The following is a 16,778-nucleotide window of genomic DNA, read 5'->3' on the forward strand; positions in this document are numbered from 1 at the left end:
TTAATAATGCCTTTTATGTAAATCATTATTTGTATCTTGAATATGTTTACTATTTCCAAATAACAAAACAGACAACTTTGCCAAATTTTGTGAAGAACTAGACTTTATCTCCACTGCTTAATCTCTATGAAAATTCATAATAGTTTATAAAGCTTACATTTTAAACTTTGCACATACATTTTCCTATTTAGCATAACCTTTCAACAGTTGAGTCTAAACCTCAATCACCTACATGTCCTAGTGTTTTAATATTTCCTTTTTCATGCATCCTCTGGCCTGCTTTTAAATTTTGTCTTTTATTGAATATCTTCAGCACTTTGTGAAATCATAAATCATACTTTATATTTGAGAAAAATGCAAATTGAAGTTTGAATATTAAAGTTAGAGTGCCTGATGACCCTGAATACCCTTATTCTTTTTCAGAGACATTTTTGCTCCAGTCCTGAAATGTACTTTAATCATAAATTTTTGTTTGAGTTATAGGAAGATTCTGCTAAAGATCATACACATTGAATAAAGGACAATATAATTTGCCTGTAAGATCTAGAATACCTGTCTCTTTTTCACACTAATCTTACCTTTACCTTAAGTCATATTATTTGACATTTTAAAAGCATTAAAGTTTAGATTGATTCTTTTTAAATTGAATGGCCTTATAATAAAAATGAAATTTGTTGTGATTGTCAGATTGATTTTTTGATCAACAATAGATATTGTTGGATTAATATATTGATGAGATATAAACATGCAAGTCAGTATCTCTATACATCTCCTAATTAAGTACATTGGGTGGTTTGGGTGGTTTAGTAATTGTGATTTCTTGGGATTTCATTGCCATAGATAAAACTGAAGTGTGATAATATTTGGTTGTTATCAGAAAATTATGCAAATGTCTTCGTATAAAATATGTGGTGCTTTTCAGCAAAAATGTTTTCTTATAAATGACATGTAAGTTATAGTGATTGCCTATTTCAGAGTTGGAAGAGAATGGCTAAACAGGTTGGATTACTTCCAGCGGGCTGTCAACCCTGGAATGTGGACGTAGTGGCCGCCAGTGGGGACAGATTTGTTTACTGTGCCACACTATGTGTCTATATTTATCAGGTAAACTAAAAAATACTATAATAGAGGATGCAGTTTTATTTTTTAAATGCTGAAATATTTGCCACTGAATGTTAAGCAAACCATCAAGTCAATCAATATAGCTATGAATCTATTTCATATAAATTCTGTAGAATGTCAATTTTGAAAATAATGATGTTAGAATGTCAATTTTCAGAACAATGATGTTAACATTTATCTGTTTGTATTTTGCTACTTATCTCATGTTAATAGATTATACTGTATTGATCCTTTGATTATATCTGAGGACTATTATTATAACGACCTTTCTATATGGCTTTTTATGTGAAGCTAATTTTATATATGGCTTTGTCTGTTGAGATTGTTTTAAAACATCCTGTATAATCAATGAAAACAATTTGTTCTAAGGTTGACATTTGCTGAAAATTATTTATTTCTATAGTCTTGCACAGAAAAATATGATTTACTTGAAATGCAGACTTTAAAGATCATATACAACATTTTTGTATTTTTCTTTTAATTTGAACAATTCTGCATTTTGAATAACATACTTATAGACATTCAAAAAATATAAAACATTACTAAAAGCATTTACTTCTCTTTATTGGAGATCAAAGCCAAGAAATAAAAGGGAAACTACTTGGAATGTTTATTATAACATAAGTCATTCTTTGGAAAAAAAATTGCAAAACAAACAACCAAACAGATTGTCTGATAGGTCAAATTTGACAAATATCTGCATGTTTTAGTATTATTTTGTAAACTGAAAATGACATATATGTATTGTTTTCCTGTGCACAATACATTCCTAGATAAAACTTTATTTGATACAATTTGAGAAACAAAATATATGAATGTTTGAGAGATTTTAACCAAAATAACCTTACAGAACAATTTTAACTGTATGCATGTCAACTTTTCCAGAGGGAGTTTAATATATGAGCTGCCTCAGATGAAAATCTACCTTATGCTAGTGCATGTGACTTTGACTGATGTTTGAACTTTCAAATAAGAAATAAAACATGAATTTTGGTCTGTTTTGTCTGATTCTTAGAATAACTGAATTTTCAAACAGTTACAGACTTTCCAAAAAGTTTTATTCAACCTGAAATATGTTAGCAGTTTTGATATTCATTGGCATAGTCAATTTTTTTTTCTACACAGCTCATATGCTATACTTGTATAAGTTATTTAAAACTGTCTTAGTCTTAGAGGCATGATTTTTTTATTAGTTGTTAAAATGGCTTTGAACTAGCTGTCAAATAACTGCAAGTACTCTCAGATCTGTTCATTGTGTCTTTTTGTGTCGGGATGTTTAAGTACCCGGCCACGTCCACTTTTATTTTTTGTCTATCTGATGAGTAAAGCCTTTTTCAACTGATTTTTATAGTTCGTTCTTATGTTGTACTGTTATACCACTGTCCCAGGTTAGGGGGAGGGTTGGGATCCCGCTTACATGTTTAACCCCGCCACATTATTTATGTATGTGCCTGTCCCAAGTCAGGAGCCTGTAATTCAGTGGTTGTCGTTTGTTTATGTGTAACATATTTGTTTTTCGTTCATTTTTTTACATAAATAAGGCCGTTAGTTTTCTCGTTTGAATTGTTTTACATTGTCTTATCGGGGCCTTATATAGCTGACTATATGCGGTATGGGCTTTGCTCATTGTTGAAGGCCGTACAGTGACCTATAATTAGGGCCCCGACTAAAAGTCAGTTCGCCCTATAGTGACCAGTCTGTCCGTCCGTCTGTCCGTCCGTCCGTAACACTTTAACTTTGTGTCCGCTCCATATCTAGAAAACCATTATGATTTCATACTTTATACTTTACATGTTTATTAACCACCACCAGAGGGCGTTTTATGATGTATGTACAATGTTCAAGGTCAAAGGTCAAGGTAAAAAAACTTTGGTTTCAGTTGACAACCCTGTGTCCTGTGGTGATGATCGTGTCCGCTCTATATCTTGAGAACCCTTATGATTTCAAAGTTTATACTTGACATCCATTTTAACCAACACCAGAGGGTGTGTCATGATGTATGTACAACTTCCTAGGTCAAAGGTCAAGGTCAAAAACTTTGGTTTCAGTTGACAACCCCGTGTCCTGTGATGAAGATCATGTCCGCTACATATCTAGATAACCTTTATGATTTCAAAGTTTATACTTGACATCCATTTTAACCACCATCAGAGGGCGTGTCATGATGTATGTAAAACTTCCTAGGTCAAAGGTCAAGGTAAAAAAACCTTTGGTTTTAGTTGTCAACCCTGTGTCCTGAGTTGAAGATTGTGTCCGCTCTATATCTTGGGAACCGTTTTGATTTCAAATATTATACTTGACATCCATTTTAACCAACACCAGAGGGTGTGTCATGATGTATGTACAACTTCCTAGGTCAAAGGTCTGTCTGTCTGTTGGTCTGTCCATCGCTTACAATTTTGATTCACACTATATTTATTTACACAACGTTATTGACAGCGGGGCCCACAGAGATGGCTTCCATCTCAATGATATCTAGTTGTTAATGTTTGTGTCATTTTGGTCTTTTGTGGATAGTTGTCTCATTGGCAATCATACCACATCTTCTTTTTTAGCTCACCAGGCCCGAAGGGCCAAGTGAGCTTTTCTCATCACTTGTCGTCCATCGTCCGGCGTTAACTTTTACAACAATCTTCTCCTCTGAAACTACTGGGCCAAATTAAACCAAACTTGGCCACAGTCATCATAGATGTATTTAGTTAAAAATTTATGTTTTTTGACCCAGCCAACCAACCAAGAGGGCCGCAATGGCTAAAAATAGAACATAGGGGTAAAATGCAGTTTTTGGCTTATAACTCAAAAACCAAAGCATTTAGAGCAAATCTGACATGGGGTAAAATTGTTTATCAGGTCAAGATCTATCTGCTTTGAAATAATCAGATGAATCAGACAACCCATTGTTCGGTTGCTGCCCCTAAATTGGTAATTTTAAGGAATTTTTACTCTTTTTGGTTTTTATCTTGAATATTATTATAGATGGAGATAAACTGTAAACAGCAATAATGTTCAGCAAAGTAAGATTTACAAATAAGTCAACATGACCAAAATGGTCAGTTGACCCGATTAGGAGTTATTGCCCTTTATAGTCAACTTTTAACCATTTTTCGTAAATCTTATTTAACTTTTACAAAAACCTTCTTCTCTGAAACTACTGGGCCAAATTTTACCAAATATTGCCAGAATCATTATTAGGCTATCTAGTTTAAAAATTGTGTTTTTTTTGACCGGGCAAACCTAACAAGATGGCCGCTACGGCTTAAAATAGAACATAGGGGTAAAATGCAATTTTTGGGTTATAACTCAAAAACCAAAGCATTTAGAGCAAATCTGACATGGGGTAAAATTATCAGGTCAAGATCTATCTGCCCTGAAATTTTCAGATGAATCGGACAACCCATTGTTCGGTTGCTGCCCCTAAATTGGTAATTTTAAGGAAATTTTACTGTTTTTGGTTATTATCTTGAATATTATTATAGATGGAGATAAACTGTAAACAGCAATAATGTTCAGCAATTTAAGATTTACAAATAAGTCAACATGACCAAAATGGTCAGTTGACCCCTTTAGGAGTTTTTGCCCTTTATAGTAAATTTTTAACCATTTTTCGTAAATCTTAGTCAACTTTTACAAAAATCTTCTCCCCTGAAACTACTGGGCCAAATTTTACCAAACATAGCCAGAATCATTATTAGGCTATCTAGTTTAAAAATTGTGTTTTGTGATGTGGCAAACTAACCAAGATGGCCGCTACGGCCAAAAATAGAACATAGGGGTAAAATGCAGTTTTTGGCTTATAACTCAAAAACCAAAGCATTTAGAGCAAATCTGACAAGGGGTTTAATTTTTCATCTGGTCAGGATCTATCTGCCCTGAAATTTTTAGATGAATCGGACAACTCTTTGTTAGGTTGCTGCCCCTAAATTGGTAATTTTAAGGAAATTTTGCTGTTTTGGGTTATTATCTTGAATATTATTATAGATAGAGATAAACTGTAAACAGCAATAATGTACAGCAATTTAAGACTCAAAAATAAGTCAAAATGACCAAAATGGTCAATTGACCCTCAAGAAGTTATTGTCCTATATAATCAATTTATAAAAAAAAATCATGAAATTTGTAAATTTTTACTAACATTTTCCACTGAAACTACACGGACAAGTTCATTATAGATAGTGATAATTGTAAGCAGCAAGAATGTTCAGTAAAGTAAGATGTAAAAACACATCACAATCACCTAAACACAATTTTGTCATGAACTGTCTGCTTCCTTTGTTTAATTCACATATATACCAAGGTGAGCGACACAGGCTCTTTGGAGCCTCTAGTTATATTATGTCAGAGTGTATTATTTTAAAAGTAATATCAATACACAAGTACTGCTACTCATTGTAAAAAAAATAGTATCCTTTCATAGTTTTCATAAACTTAACTGTTTGTTTTAGTTGGATCGAAAGTTCCAAGAATTTAGACTGGTTTCCATCATGTCAGAGCACAAGAAAACTATAACAGCCATAGCCTTTAACCCAAGGAACCCTGACCTCTTAGCAAGTGCAGGAGCTGATAGAAAGGTTATTATATGGAATGTGGCTAATCAAAAACTTGTTGCTAGAATGGATACAGCTGACACACCTAAAGCCATTGGTTGGTGCTATGACCAATTAGATACCTTGTCGTTTGCTGGTGGAAAAGGACCTGTTCAAATGTGGAAATTCCAGGATGGACTGATGATAAAAACATGTAGGGAAGCTTCAGGGTTTCCTTCAAATATTTTATTGTTGAGATGGCATCCTAAGAATACAGGGCGGCTAGCTGTTGGTCATCAAAATGGTGCAATATCTATTTGTAATGTAGGCAAGTATTTCAAATGTAAATTAAAGTAAAATATGTGGGTTTTTTTATAATCTTAAAGATATTTCTTTTACAGTTCTCTAGGAGATGGTTGATAAAATATTAAAGATATAGAGCAAAGTGTAAAACTATGAAGGATATGAAAAGCACAGTTTTATGTAGATCTATTCATGCTAGAAATGGACTTTTTTACATATTATATTAAATGCTTAGGAAATATAACCCAAAGTTGCCTATTCATGAATAGAATTCAGATGATGTTTTATTTTACTAATTCTTACAATTTGATTGTAGGAGGTAAAAGTTACAAAAATACATTAGGACCTGAAGATGAAGATGATTCTGAGGTGGAGGACCCAGTGTCAAGTCTACAGTGGGACCCTCTATCTACAGACTACTTAATAATGTGTAATGTCCGAGCTGGTGTACGACTGATTGACACAGAGTCACAGTCAGTTATCATGAAGTTTACCCCACCTAGTGCTGCGTCTAGTATTAGTGCTATGTCTTGGATAAATAACGCTCCTGGGATATTTGTTACTGGCGGTAGGTTTATGTTTTAAGTTAGGCTACAGAAAAATGAAGATAGCATATTTATAAAAGTAATTCATAAACCAAATTTTGATTCTCTCTATATCTGATTTCTGGAACAAACAATTTTTATTTCCAAAAAAGTCTGATACAAGATGAGTGTATCTTTAAAATGAAATTAAATGAAATTAAATATTTAAAAATTAAGGTAACAGGAGATTTTGAGGAAAGATATTGAGACATGAATTAGTAACATGTGTACACCAAAATTAAGGAGACATTCAAAAAAGAAAATATGGTAATTTAAATCCGGAAAGTTAAAACCCAAGAGTTATATAAAAACTAACTTTTGAAGATTTGAAAATATTTAATCTTTTTTTTTTTTCTCGATTTTTTTCAGATGTAAGAAGTGGAATTTTAAGAATTTGGAATGTTTCTATGTCTAAACCAATAGAAACTATCAAGATAAAAAAGACCGGTATACATGCTTTACAAGCCATAACGACTAAAATAATGAAGTCTAAAGATAGAGAAGGTCATGTGTCATCCACAAGTGCTGCAGATTCTCCTGCTATGGTCAATCAGGCACATTTCGCTGTACCTCCAGCACAAATACTGTGTACGTTCCATGATGGGGGAGTAGGCTTGTATGATCTGGGACTAAAGAAGTGGAAATTTTTACGAGAGGAGGTAATTGTTATTTTTTTGTTTATGCTTTTTAGGTTGTGATTTTATGTTTGTGGGTTATCTGGAAACATATACTGTAAATTGAGAAATTAATACATTTATTTATTGTTGTGAAATATTTTACATTGGCAAACATGTGAAATGTTATTTACTACATGTATTGAAATTATGAATGCAAGAATTTATAATGGCAAACTTGATACTTTAGCATTTTTACACTCATAATTTCTGTATTAGTCCTTATTAAAAATATTATACTGTAATAATTTTAGTGCCAATTTAACCAGTCTACCTAGCATTCTAATTGTTGAGCATTTTAGATACAATGGAATTTTGACTGGATGAAAATGAAAAAAGTTTAACATGATAATTTAAATTTTCCCCCAGACATTTTTGTTTTAATGGAAAAGACACCAAAAATAATGTATCTAACTGTATAATGCATCATTAGAATATAGTGTTGATTCACTATTATTGGTTGGATACCAATTTTTGTTGGTTTGGTGGGTACAGGTGAACCACAAATTCAAATGTTCTATGAATAAAAAAAATATGTAGGCTTTGTATGTAGTGATTTGCAAAACCACGAAATCTAATATACCCGAAAAACACAAATTTCCCTCAATCCACGAAAATTGATACCCACGATAATAAATGAATCCACAGTAATTGAATTAATAAAAAAATGTATGCTTCACTAAATTTTAAAGATGAATTGTCACTATAAAGGCAAGGAAATATAAAATAAGATAAGCTTTGAAAAAATTGTTTATTTTAATATGCCAAAGAATCATGTGATTTTTGTTAAAATGAAAACCTAAAACATATTAAATGTAACTAAGTACTTGTGCAAATGTCCAAAAAAAACCCAGCTCATTAATGCTTCATTTTATCAGGAGTCATATGCATGACCCTTCCTGGAGTTGTATCTTATACAAAATGTACAGTTTTACCTTTAATTGAAATATGGAAAAAAACCATGTTTTAACACTAATTCTATTAAATTAAGATGACTTAAACAATTTCTCCAGTTCACAAACCATTAAGAATACTATCACTGTGCTTAAACGGCCATGGGTAACTTAAGTTACCCACAGCCCAAGATGGAGCCCCCGGGCTTCGGTTAGGAAGTTTGTTCCTATATAATTACAATACCATGCATACAAAAGAAATGTTCAGTAATTAAAAAGTTATATAAATCTTTTAGGGAAACTTTGCAATGTAAAACGTGGTTTGTTACTACAAAATAAACGATTACAGCACGATTTTCCAAAACACTTATGATGTCCGTAACTTCAAAACAACTAGTCCGTAACTTTTTTCCTTGTACCAATAGGGATGTCCGTAACTTTAGCATGATGTCGGTAACTTTCAAAGAATCTTTATTCGTAGATGTAATTATAAAAAAAAGAAATGATTAATAAAAAAAGTTCAAACTCCTAGGAATATTCAAACGGGAAGTCCTTTATAGAATGGCAAAGCCAAAAGCTCAAGTTAACACACCAAACGAATGGAAAACAACGCTCATATTCCTGCCTTGGTACAGGCATTAAAAAGTAAAATTACAAAAAAACTGAACTCTGAAGAAAATTCAAAAAGGAAAGTCCCTTATAAAATGGAAAAATCCAAAGCTCAACCGAATGGATAACAACTGCCATTTTCCTGACTTGGTACAGGCATTTTCTTATGTAGAAAATTGTACGGCAATTTTAATGCATCTGACATTCTATTGGCTTTATAGATTGTTAACTGCTTAAGTTTTAGATGATAAATCATGACATGCAGGTTATAAATCTCACCATTTCCAACTGTAGAAATTAAATTAATAGTGAACATATGACCTTAGGAGAACAAGTTCGGAGGTCAATCCTTAGTAGAAATACATAGATGAATCAGTCCAAACCTCTCAAGAAGATGTGTATGATTTGATACCCGATCTTTTTAAATCCCTGAGGTCAATGAAACTTTTAGAAAATTTTAAATCTACTTTTATTGCTATAATAAACTGAATCCTGTTCAACAATATAGCTTTCCATCTATTCCTAGATATTGGCACTTTTTTTTCTCACAATCAACAACCCATCACACTAGATATAGCGAAGAGACCATACTTTTTTGGCTAACAATTCAGAAATTATTTAAAGGAAAGGATATCAATTTTTCCGAGGCTATACCGACCAAGGACTCATCAGTGAACAATCTATAAAGCTAGAAGAATGTTAGATAAAGTTCGCCGTACCGTAAGATCCCGTTTTATCCCGGGAATAATTTTTTTAAAATTTAACGGAAAATCCATGACACTCTGGTTTGCTTTTTCTCTTGTTTAGTTTGAAGCATATTGTTATTGTATAAATCTATGTAATAATATAAGGGGTTTGGTAGTGTTTATTGTCCTTTAAGTGTTGAAATTGTTAATTTTTACAATTTTGAAAAAAAGTTACCCACATCCGAAAATAAAGTTACGGACAGTCTGATTATTTTTTACTTATAAGTTACGGACATCTTATGCATTTTTCAAAAGTTGGCCTTGCCCTAAAATGAACTTAAAATTAACAAATTTGAAGTGATGGTAAGTGATTTCTTTATTCAATAGTCCTATCAATATTTACATAGATCATGAAAAACGTTGCAAAAAGTAGATTTCGTATCAACTATCATCTCAACAAGTTTAGAGTCCGCCATCTTGGGCTGTGGGTAACTTAAGTTACCCACGGCCGTTTAAGCACAGTGACTATGGATACATGCTAGAACAACATTTATATCATTTGTTTAAAGACTGATAGATTTATGAATTGGTAAAAATGTGTTTAGGGTATCTGAATCAATTTTAATATTTTAGAAATAATTATCAGGTAAAAAAAAAGTAGGATTCCATTACTAATGTTATAGCTTAGCTATTTTCTTACTAATAATTTCCCAATGATTTTTAAGTTTTCTAAATGTAGAGTTAACGTTGTAAAACAGAGGAAATAGTCTCTAAAAACTTGAATTATAAAAAGGGTTTCAAAACAAAAAATTGAGATCCTAAAGCAGTGAGCCGAGTCAGATTAAGAAATCTGGTATACATGCCATATTTGAATTGGTTTAAACTGCAAACAAGAGAACAGATAATTGTGTCAAGCTCACTAAACTTTATTGAGAATTTAAATGAATATTATTTCTATTACTTGACAATTGTTCTTATTGAGTCAATATTGACATTATCTAGATAAGAAGATGTAGTATGATTGCCAATGCCAAGTCACATTTATAAAAGTAAACCATTATAGGTCAAAGTACAGTCTTCATCTTGAAGCGTTGGCTCACACCGAACAGCAAGCTATAAAGGGCCCCCAAAATCAATGGTCTAATATATATAAAAGTTAAGAAACAAGAAACATTTATGAACCACATCAACAAACGACAACTTCTGAACATCAGATTCCTGACTTGGGACATGTGCAAACAATTGTTGTAGGTTTAAATGTTTTAATGGTACCAAACCTTTACCCTTATCTAAAACAATAGTATAACATCACAACATAGAAAGACACACTATAAAATATCATTATCTATCTGTACTAACCAAGACTTTTCACATTGTTATATGCAGCCACTTTGTCATTTTGTACCGATTGTTTTACTAAAGATTTAATTGATCACTGTGTAACCACGTTGTGTGTTTCACAGCTTCATATTCATGTTTGGTTTCCTGTAGAACTTTCAAATCATGCACACACATATATAACTATAAAATTTGAGATAAGTTCAAATTCTAGCAAAAGTCTGAGATATTTGTAATTTATGTACAGAATGACAATATTGCTGATTCATTTGACAGAAGTCATATCTGTTTGCCTCCATACTGCAAAAAGACAATAGTTTTCTTATTACATTGTAATATGTGTCATTTCTAAAAAAAATAGAGTGAAGGTAACTCAGGTCCTCATATTCATGAAATTTCAAGCAAAAATAAGCATAGTAGTAATCAGCTTTTAGCTGTGTATATATAGAAAAACCATACATTGTCTCGAAATATCAATGTTATTTGTACTCGGCTTAAAAACAGTTAGAAAGCGAGGCTGTGCCAAGCATTTCTACCTGTTTCGAGCCAAGTACAAATAACATTGATATTTCGAGACTATGTAAGGTTATTCTTTATATACTGCAACTCTTATTGGTTTAATTAAAATGCTATAACTGAAGAGGATAGGATATCTGTTATAGTCTAGTCAAAATAGAAGAAAAATGTGGCCAACCTCAAAAAAATTGTAACAGAATAATTTTTGATATTTTTCACTTCTAAAAGAAGTACTTAATTTGGTAAATGGTGATTTTGGGTAAAATATAGCAAAATCATCAGAAAATCGTTAAAAACTGGAAAAACACCAATTTGGAATTTAACTGTTTTTAAAATACTCCAAAAATAGAAAAATGCAAATCTTAATAGAATAATAATCAGATCAAATAAAATTGAAAGTTAAACAAATTTGAAAATAACTGATTTTGGGTGAAAAAAGCAAAATTTGGCCCAAAAATTGCAAAATCTGGAAAAAACTGATTAAATTCATAGTTTTTCAGAAATCAATTAAGATGTTAGTGAACATTGATTTATATTCTTTATTTGAAAGAGGCCACTGCTTAAATTCATACTATTTTAACCAACATGAGATGTTAAGGATGTTTACTTGTCATGTTTTGGAACTTTTGTCAGATTTTATCCATTGCAATGCCTTACATTTACCCGCCAAAATTCTAATGGCTAATATTTCAGAAACAAGCACATTGACCCCTATATTTTTTTTGGTTATTTTGATTCCTCAATTGATCCCCTATCAATATTTGCTAGTGTTATGAAAAGTTAATTATTTTGAAACTGAGCAGCGAACTTCCTTAAGCGAAACATCAAAGATTTTCTGACCAGGCATAATGAGAGGTAAAAAGTCTCATTGACCAAAACGGATAATGATTTAAAAGTAAATGACAAGATACATGGAAACAATTTTTTAAAAGATTATTCCATAGTTTTTTTTTTACAACAAATATCTGTTCATCAGTAAAGTCAGATTCAGCAATGGAAACAGAATTAGAACAACTCAAACCACAACATTCAGTGCATCCTATCGAACACTTCTGCAGACCATATTGTGTATAGACACATCATTTGGTGCTGCAGTTTTGCTTACAGTTGCATCTTATAATAGTAAAACTTTTATCAGGTGCAGGAGGAAGTTCCTTCAAAAGTGGACACCGTTTTCCACGTGAAATTTCCCAACCATAGTCTGCATGGTCTGTAGGATCTATGTCAACTTCTTCTTACATCCATTTTTGGCACTGGTAATACACTCAAAGACTATAAAAGTGCCATGAATCAGATGCTTCTTCTCCTGCTCTGATGGTATCTGCTTTAATGAAACCTTATTCATGAAATGGAACTCCTGCCTATTCCAAAAAGCCTAGATGATGAGTTACAACCTGTTATAGAATGCAAAAAGAGCAACAATTTACAAACATTCTCCAAAAGAGATCCTTCAAACTGTTCTATGTTCAAACTACTTTACATTTGTTTAGGGGCCAGCTGAAGGAGACCTCCGGGTGCAGGAATTTCTTGCTTCATTGAAGACCTGTTGGTGACCTTCTACTGTTGTTTTTTCTATGGTCGGGTTGTTGTATCTTTGACACAATCCCCATTTTCATTCTCAATTTTATGTTCCATATTTTCATTTTTTTTTTGGTTGATTGCCATTTTATCAGATTTATAATTAACCTGTTTGCACTGTCGATTAACAAGAGGAATAAGTAAAAGATCCGTATTGTCACCATTTACTATGACTACTAAAGACAGCACAATCCAAAGCTGTTTGCACAATAAGAAGATCTGCTTTATCAGTCACATTCTTACATTTAATCATCTGAAATTTACACATTGGTCATGATATAGCCCTTTTTTGTGCTAATGCGGTGTAAAGCAACCAACAATCAATCAATCAAATTTACACATCTCAAAAGTTGCTAGGACAGGGCTATGAATCAATCAAATTAAGGTCATCACTCAAGAAATTTTACAGTCGCCATCATGAGCTGATTGGCCATTATGACAAAAGTGTGTCAGATATTCTTCCTCAGTCATAATAACCTTCAATCATTACCCAAATGAACAAAGAAATAACATGACGGGTGCCCTATACGGTTCAGGAAATGCTTACCCTTCCGGAGCACCTGATCACACTCCCTGTTTTAAGTGGAGTTCATGTTGTTTCTTATTTATAATTGTTGATGTAAATGTCCTTTGGTTTTGTGAGTCTTTGTTTACTCCTTGGTTTTGATTGTTATTGTCTTAATGTTATTATCCTGTAGCTTGTCACAAAGCACATCAATAAGATAGATATAGGAATATGTGGTTTGTTTAAAACTGTTTGAAATGAAAAGTTCTATTTAAGTTTTGCAAGTCATAGATGAGGTGAAATTGATGTTCTTCAAAATAATGCCTTTTGTTCTACGCAAATTTGTTATATCTTTAATTGAAGGAAGTGTCACAAACAATAACAGGGTCTATGAACTTTCTGATTACACGATCAACATACATTTAAGTAATGTCTCTAAATGATATACCATGTGTCCAAGGAAGTCGTTGCAATAGTCATCCCCCATCATATACATACTGAAGACCCTCACCATCTATTTATATATGTTTTTAGAAAGTCCGAATTTGACTTTGATTTATCTTTGGCTGGCAATGTTGTTGATTGATTTGTCTTCTTTGAGCTTTAACTCTGTTTTTTTCGCCTTTCATCAATTTTAACGTTTTATTTCAAACACTTTCTGAGAGTGCCAACCCTGTCTCGCTCTATCCTTGCACAATTAGATTTGACACTTCTCATCAAGATCTGTTCTATAGTCAGATCTGTAGAAAGACCACTCCAAAAATGGTCTGTTCTCCTAAGTACATGTATGTAGTATTGATGAAGAAAAAAAATCTATTATCAATTTCTAAAAAGGAACTTTTCATGTCAAACAGTCAAAACTAACCAGCTCTTATCAACGTGTTTTGTGACAAGCTAAAGCATAATAACATTAAATGTAAGAATGCGACTGATGCTGCAGATCTTCTTATTGTGCAAACAGCTTTTGATTGTGCTTTGTCTTTAGTAGTCATAGTAAATTGTGAAGATACAGATCTAGAAGTGTTACTTATTTATCATGTTAATCAACAGAGCAAACAGGTTATTTTTTTAATCTGAAAAAAAATGAAAATATGGAACATAAAACAGTCTAAAGGATTTCTTTGTGAGGATGTTTATATTTTGTTTGCTCTTTTTGCATAATAAAATAGGCTTTTTTTTTTAAATAGGCAAAGGCATTCTATTAAAAAAACTTAACCAAAAATATCAAGATCAAGTTTTTATGAATAAATCTGCATTATAGCAGATACCATCAAAGCAGGAGAAGAAGGGATAGAATGTTTATATGGAGGACTTCCTCTGGAAGGATTTGACATTCTTCTCTGGAGAAAATTAAAATCCATAGCAATTACTGGAAACACATTGGTTCAGGTGAAAAGGTTACCAACAATTACATTCAGGGCAATTTCATAGTCTTCAAGTGCATTATCAGAAGAAGTTGACATACATCCTACAGATTATGGTTGGGAAATCAAACATGGTAAACTTTATCCAATTTTGATGGAACTTCCACCTGCAGCTGATAAGCTTAACATTATTAGATGCAATTGTAAACAAAAGTGTGGCACCAAAACATAATCTGTCGAAAAGTGGTTTCTCAAAGATATGAATAGTAGTTTTTCCCTGTTTGTGACATTTTTTAGACAAATTTAACTTAACTTTTCACTTAAAACCAGTTATTTTACTATTTGTTTTACAATGAATTTTGTTTGACCTGATTATGGTTATATCAAGATTTACATTTTGCTAGTTTGGAGTGATTCAAAAGCAGTTTAAACTCCAAATTGGTGTTTTCCAGTTTTTAACGATTTTTTATTGATTTTGCTATATTTTACCTAAAATCATCATTTACACAATAGGCAATTGCTGTAAAGTTTTGAAATGAATAAAATCAAGGTTTTTGTCCTTATTGAAAACTAAATGAACTTCTATTACCATTTTTGTTATATTTTTCCTGTCTGTTTTGGTAATCAATTCACTCTATGTAAATCTCAAATTCCAACAAAATCTGATGTTTTCACCTAAAATTTCATGTTTATATAAAAAGAAACTATTTTTTATTATTTCATTTCATAAACACTGTATAAACTGTTGTAAAACTTTTCATTTGAAATGATTATCATCAATAATGAATGTTTAACAAGCTTTTCCCAGTTTTTTGCTATTTTGACACATTTTGCTATTTTTCACCCTAAAAAAATCCATGTTCCCACTCAATATCTTGGTAGACTTTTAGTATGTTACTAAGAAAGCCATTTGGAATCGAAAAATACAAAAACAAATTCTGTTGCAATTTTTTTTAGGTCAAATGCTATTTTGACTAGACTATTATCCGAAATATCTAATATTTGTTCATTTTATAGTTATTTAATGGTGATGTTGTACCCTTTTTGACTTGTTATATATGTATATGGACTTGGACCGCACTTTTGTTATGTTTTTGTGTAAATAGAAAAATGTTCATCTGTTTTTCTTATTGAAAAGTTATTTGATAAAAACAGAACATCTTTTTTTAAAATATCAATTGTGTAAAAAAGTCTATGGATTTCATTAGAAGGATATTTTAAAGATATTTATTAATTAGTTTACAAGACTTGATGATTTTAAGATAATGATAGAGAGATTTGTTTTATTGATTTTTAAATGCATTTTTTTGTATTTATTTTTTACTAAATTTTTATTTCAAAAAGTTTAAATGTCCGAGTAATTTGTCATTCCCATGGCCAAGACCCATGGAAATTAAAACAAATCTTCAACACATTTTATTGCAGGGTTATTAATGAGGACAAGTAGAAAAAATCAAGTGTCGTATAAATGTCCTTCTTTTACTTTGATTGGGTTCCTATACTTTAGGGTTAGGGTTAATTTATGGTTATGGGTTAGGTGAAGGATGGTTAAGTTTAGCTCGTCATGGGAAACAAAAACAGAAAGCTGTATAGATAGTCGATATGTTAGTTCTTTTAGTTTAACTCATTTATATATTGTGAACAACCTGTATTTCTGTTATAAATCCTCACAAGTGCTACAGACCAAAAGTTAGGAAAGAAATTATAAATTCAAAAAGGGACATGCGATTCTTTTGCAACATTTTAAAATCTTTTCAATAGAAATATTAACAACATTATAACTGAAATATATAAAGATATAGGAAGATGTGGTTTGAGTGCCAATGAGACAACTCTCCATCCAAATAACAATTTAAAAAAGTAAACCATTATAGGTCAATGTACGGCCTGTAACATATATAAAAATTGTTTTTCGGTTGAGACATAGATATCATATTTTTTTATTTAGTAGAGTAAAACAATAAAATATATACCAATTAAGAGGAACATTGCAACATAAGACAATACAAAACAAACTTTGTCTAAACTTGATATTTAGTAAAGTAATACAATGAAATATATACCAATTAAGAGGAACATTGCA

At 31.6% G+C, this 16,778-nt stretch overlaps 1 protein-coding gene across 1 annotated transcript in view; it reads left to right on the forward strand.

Annotated features, from left to right (window-relative positions):
* Positions 1-16,778, forward strand: part of LOC134697409 (WD repeat-containing protein 17-like) — a 45,160-nt gene that overhangs the window by 3,035 nt on the left and 25,347 nt on the right. Inside the window, exons 2-5 of the mRNA XM_063559670.1 lie at positions 976-1,104; positions 5,565-5,973; positions 6,265-6,516; positions 6,902-7,191. Coding sequence (XP_063415740.1) covers positions 988-1,104; positions 5,565-5,973; positions 6,265-6,516; positions 6,902-7,191 — 1,068 coding nt within the window. The 5' untranslated portion in view covers positions 976-987. The remainder of the gene's footprint in view (positions 1-975; positions 1,105-5,564; positions 5,974-6,264; positions 6,517-6,901; positions 7,192-16,778) is intronic.

This window comes from Mytilus trossulus, chromosome 14 (genome assembly GCF_036588685.1).
Source record: "Mytilus trossulus isolate FHL-02 chromosome 14, PNRI_Mtr1.1.1.hap1, whole genome shotgun sequence".
Taxonomy (NCBI): Eukaryota; Metazoa; Mollusca; class Bivalvia; order Mytilida; family Mytilidae; genus Mytilus; species Mytilus trossulus.